We start from the raw sequence: 5,019 nt of genomic DNA, 5'->3' as shown, positions 1-5,019 counted from the left end.
GAAGCAAAATGGGTATTCTGTTCTTGTTTCTTACTCTAATTGTTGGATGCCCGAGCAGCGATACTTTTATTTCCAACAACGTTTGGACAAAGCATGCAGGTGGTCTCTTTAGAAATATTTTGACTGTTTTGCAATGGGAAGAAATAACGGTACTTTATGATGATGATGGACCGTCAATAGATGCGCTTATAGGAGATCTGTTAATAATGATGGATTCAGTAAACATTCGACGAACCGTTTACAACACACAAGCTTCAAAACTTAAAGATCATCTTCATCAAATACACAGAACACATTTTCCTAGAATTCACATTTTATATGTTACGACCGAAAACCCAGAAAAAGTTTCTAGTGTGATGCAAACTGTTAATAATTTTGATTTCAATTCGAACAGGACAACTGACTTTAGAATAAAATCAAAATGGCTAATGTTGACGTATCCGGTTGTGACACAAGCACTTGGTGACGTATTAACAGATTTATGTCACGTGACAGTCATTCACCAATCCGTGAATGGGTGTTTTGAAGTGAATACACTCGTCAAAAAAGAAAAGGGTAGCCTTTGGACTTCTCTTACCAGACTGTCAACAGTTGAAGATATTTTTCCAAATATAAAATTCCATTTCAATGGCAGAAGGCTGTTACTGGGCTCGTTGCCGTACGAATTATTAAGGAAGGAGGTTATTAATGGGACGTCAGTATACAGCGGATGGGTGTTCGATTTGCTTAAAGACATGGCATTAGATTTAAATTTTACCTACCAAATAATGGAACCAGAAGACGGTGACTGGGGTGTCAAGTCAGCTGACAATGACACGTGGAGTGGTTTGATTGGTCTAGGGCAGCGTCGTGAAGTCGATATTGTATATGCTGAGTATATGGTTACAGCAGAACGGGTAAAAGTTCTGGATTTTATATTACCTGCCCTGATGACCACGTCAATAGGAATTGTCTACAGGATTCCAGGTGTAGAAGATAATTGGACATCATTACTAAACCCATTAAATGCTAAAGTTTATTTTGTGCTCTTGGCGTCTTATATCATATTTACAATTTTGTTCATAGCTGCTGAAAGTTACCCAATTCTAGACTTAGCTGGAGAACAAAAAGGCAAATATCCAAATATACCGCCGCTACTCTTTGATATATTAGGATGCTTTTTTCTTGAGGGAGGCCACATTGAACCCAGAACAAGTAAAGGTCGGTTGTTGTATGCAGCATGGTTTATTTTTTGTGTTATAATTGCCGCTGTTTATACGGCAAATTTAACTTCTTCACTTTTGGTAAAAACAAATAAAATACCCTTTACCTCACTCGCTGATTTGGTTAAACAGGAACATTGGCAATTTGGTCTGATGAAAGACTCCGGTGTTCAGGAAATGTTTGAAGATTCTACATTCGAGGAGAGCAGGAAAATATGGGCTGGGATTGTGAAACAAAACGAAACCGATTCATCTGTTTTGTCTGGAAATAAGAGTGAATTGATAGATAAAGTGTTGAATGGCAACTTCGCTTATATCGATGGATCTATTACAACTCATGTCACTTCTCGAAATGACTGTGTGTTATCAGCAATCGACAATATTGTAACGGCACAATATATAAGCTATGCTGTTCCGTTAAACTCCCCACTGAAAGCGGATCTGGACGAGTATATGTTTAGGCGATTTGAAGCCGGGTTACTGAAAGGTTATTATAAAAAACCGTCTGCGCACTGCTCTAGTACAAGGGAGAAGGACCGAGTTGATGCCTTTTCTTTGAACAACATTAAGGGTGCGTTTGGGATCCTCGGAATTGGTTTGCTTGTGGCAGTGGGTGGACTACTGTTAGAATGTTCATTTACAGTAATTAAACGTAAAAGAGTAGAAGTGAAAATGCAGTGAGATAATGGTAAATAAATAAAATTAATTGAAACGTTTTCACAGACATAATTTTTTTTAATGAAATGAAATGAAATGGTAATTGAATTGTCTTGATGTATGTCATCACCTGAAGATTGGATTACGTTTGAACCTTGATATGTTGTTCTGCCTGTGTTTATGTGTTGTCTTTTAATAAAATGGTGTATTGGTGGATATGCTGGTGTCCCAGAGGGCTTAGTCCGTGGCCCTTCTTCGATTTTACTAGTCAGGATCTTTTCAACCTTTATTGTTTCCGCTTCGACTAATAGCTCTAATAACATTCGTGTTTGGGTTACGATTGGTTTCAAGAAAGTTGACCCTCCGCCTTGTATTTAAAAAAGACAATGCTAACCGATGTATTGAGACAATTTTCCCAAATAATATACAACGGCTACTATTTTATACTTCCATGCATATATATTACATGTAGTGCTGGATATTGCCACTACAGTCAAGATACGATACGTATTGCGATGGCGAATGCTCTCACTAGTCCGTGGATATCTATTATTGTCACTTTTTGCAGCAGACGTGATCCACTAGAAACCGTCCTAGGCCAATACGTGAAGATGCCTCTACACGACCGGCACATTATCCGGCAATATCTGCAGGATAGCAGGCTGCTAGCGTACTTCTGCTATTGGGTGGAGGGGGGTCCACAGGGGTTCATCAATGCTGACACTGTGTGTCGCCGACTACGCTCTGCCAGACTGCTAGCCAAACGTCACCGAGATCTGCATAATACATTTGAGAATGACAATGATCGAGCGCATACAGCACGTGTTTCCATGGACCTCTTCAACCAGAACTACGTGCTGGTGCTTAAATGGCCAACCCCCCAACTCCCAATCTGTCACCAATCGAGTATCCTGTGGACAATACGGCGACGTAGCATGGCAAATGTGGTGGACACGCGCGTTACTGACTTACATTTCAGGGTCGTTATGAGTTACGTGGGTTGTTGCAGATTAGCAAATGTCCCGTTAACAATCATGACAAAAATCACTTTTTAACTTCATTATGTCTGGCCAGCACTTGCAGTGGTGCGTTTATAATGCCCGGACAGCGCCGCTACGGCCTGCCCTTATATCGAATTCCAACTCTCAAGGGATCTTTACGTGCACGCAAACGTGTACACGGGACCTCTAGGTTAGCAAGTCATCGTCTTAGTCACTGAGCCACAGTGGCTCCCCAATGTCAAATGAGTATGGGGGGGGGGGTCACGTGGCTAAGTGGGTAAGAGGCTGGCTTGCTAGCCTGGAGGTCGGGTGTTCGATCCCTGCATCGGCCGAGAAAGTTCATCCAGATTTTCTGGCGTGGTTCCCCCTTGTCAGTGATGCAGAACGGGGGGCCCTGACAAGGACATCTGTCTAGTCGTTCGGATGGGACAAAAAAATGAGGTCCCTTGTACACATTGGCGTGCACGTAAAAGATCCCTTGACAGTTGGAATTCGATATAAGAGTGGTAGACCGTAGTGACGCTGTCCGAGCAAAATTTCCCATGACGTATGCCCGTCTTCATTAGCCCAGTTCGGAGCAGAACAGTAGGACGTTAAACCCCATTTCATTTCAAATGAGTATTGTAGATAATGGGACGAGCTACAGTCAGCTATATCCAAGTTTTCAAAATAATATGTTCAGAGATTTCTTACTGTAGCACACACGTGCTTCCTTCTAGCAAAGAACCTAAATATATCGCATTCCGGAACGTCATACTAGCCAAAACTTTTTTTCTAAACGGGGGCAAGTCTTTAACTCAATATCATCTAGTCTTCGAAATTGCAAACACGACTTATTGGTCAAACATTGATGTTGTTATCTTACCGTGAAAACGGGGGCTTCTGATATCCTGTATTTAAGACAAAATGACAATTTTCAAATTCGCGTGCCAGAATGCTTTTGGGTGCCATTTGTAATGAAGCGACTCGATGAACGATGCTAAACATATTCCACATAAAATACTACCGGTATAACCAGGCGCCAAAGACTGTCATACAATTTGTACTTTTTGCGTATTTCGTGAATATAATTGATAAACTGATTAGAAATTACAGTAAAAACAGAAACTATTGAATGTAAATCAGTTTATATACATTCACATTACATTATTGTATGCTTTGCGACCCGTTTGTGTCAATTTCGAGTTGCCAAAGAATAGCGATTTAGCTCCTTCAAGATAACGTGATTAAGAATTACAGGATCGCAAACAGGATACATAGTATTATTCTAAATATTGTATTTTTTAAAAATTTTTTGATCATGATGACATTTTAGCATATTTTTGAAGCCTATCCGACATAAACATACATTGTGCAAGAGCTAAATCTGCCTATTGCAGGTCCTTCTTTAGGCCTGAAATCTTATCTAAATAATTAATTAGATATTAATGAACTTATCCAGGCCATAATCAACTCTCGATGGCATCGCTAGCCTGCGATATTTACTGGATTATGATCCAACTTGCTGCTTGACTACCATTCATAATTTAATCATGAAATGGATTATTTATCATAGACTTTAGTATAATGATGATCGAGGCTAGGCCGAAATTTCAATCGCTTAATTCGCGGTTCATAGTGGATTAATTTGACTGAAATTTTCAGCAAATTGCCTTTACATTATCTAGTTTTTAACTATAATAGCGAGAACTGCCAGCATTTTATCTTATCTCCATTAATGTATCTTTATTTGTTTAAAACTGCTTACTCGGGATCATGTTGCGTTATAAAAGTAGTCTAAACCTTTTAAAACCGTGGGCCTTGGAACTCTTCTGTAATGTTTTTGGCTTCAGTAACCAAAGTCAATGATCTGAGACATCACAGGGATCCGAAATACCAAATATTACAACACATTAATTAAACTCATTAAAAACAAACATGGCGGCAAACAAAAACCGTCTGGTGCACCGAGCAGCGTGAAACCATTGCGATTGTTTTGAAAATGGTTATTTTTAAGCATACATTTATCATCTTTTGGTGCAAGCTGTCTGTATTCCTGACTATCATAACAATACGGTGTCTATCATAATAGCAGAGTACACCAATCTAAACACCTTTCATTATAGGCAGCTGTAATCCATATATGTGTACTACGTCATCAAAACAGCTGAATATCGCCT

The 5,019-nt window shown here is 39.5% G+C and overlaps 1 protein-coding gene across 1 annotated transcript; it reads left to right on the top strand.

Annotated features, from left to right (window-relative positions):
* The first annotated feature begins 767 nt into the window (after nt 1–767).
* LOC126824252 (glutamate receptor ionotropic, kainate 2-like) lies at nt 768–4,422 on the top strand. The gene is made up of 2 exons (XM_050553449.1): nt 768–1,678; nt 4,416–4,422. Exons 1-2 carry the CDS (start codon nt 768–770, stop codon nt 4,420–4,422), a joined length of 918 nt encoding a protein of 305 aa, XP_050409406.1.
* Nucleotides 4,423–5,019: the final 597 nt, after the last annotated feature.

This window comes from Patella vulgata, chromosome 6 (genome assembly GCF_932274485.2).
Source record: "Patella vulgata chromosome 6, xgPatVulg1.2, whole genome shotgun sequence".
Lineage (NCBI taxonomy): Eukaryota > Metazoa > Mollusca > Gastropoda > Patellidae > Patella > Patella vulgata.
The sequence above is the reverse complement of the archived record's forward strand: the minus strand, read 5'-3'. Positions and strand labels throughout refer to the sequence as shown.

Coding starts and splice junctions, on each gene's coding strand:
- LOC126824252 (XM_050553449.1), top strand. CDS start 768: ATGGAACCAGAAGACGGTGACTGGGGTGTCAAGTCAGCTGACAATGAC.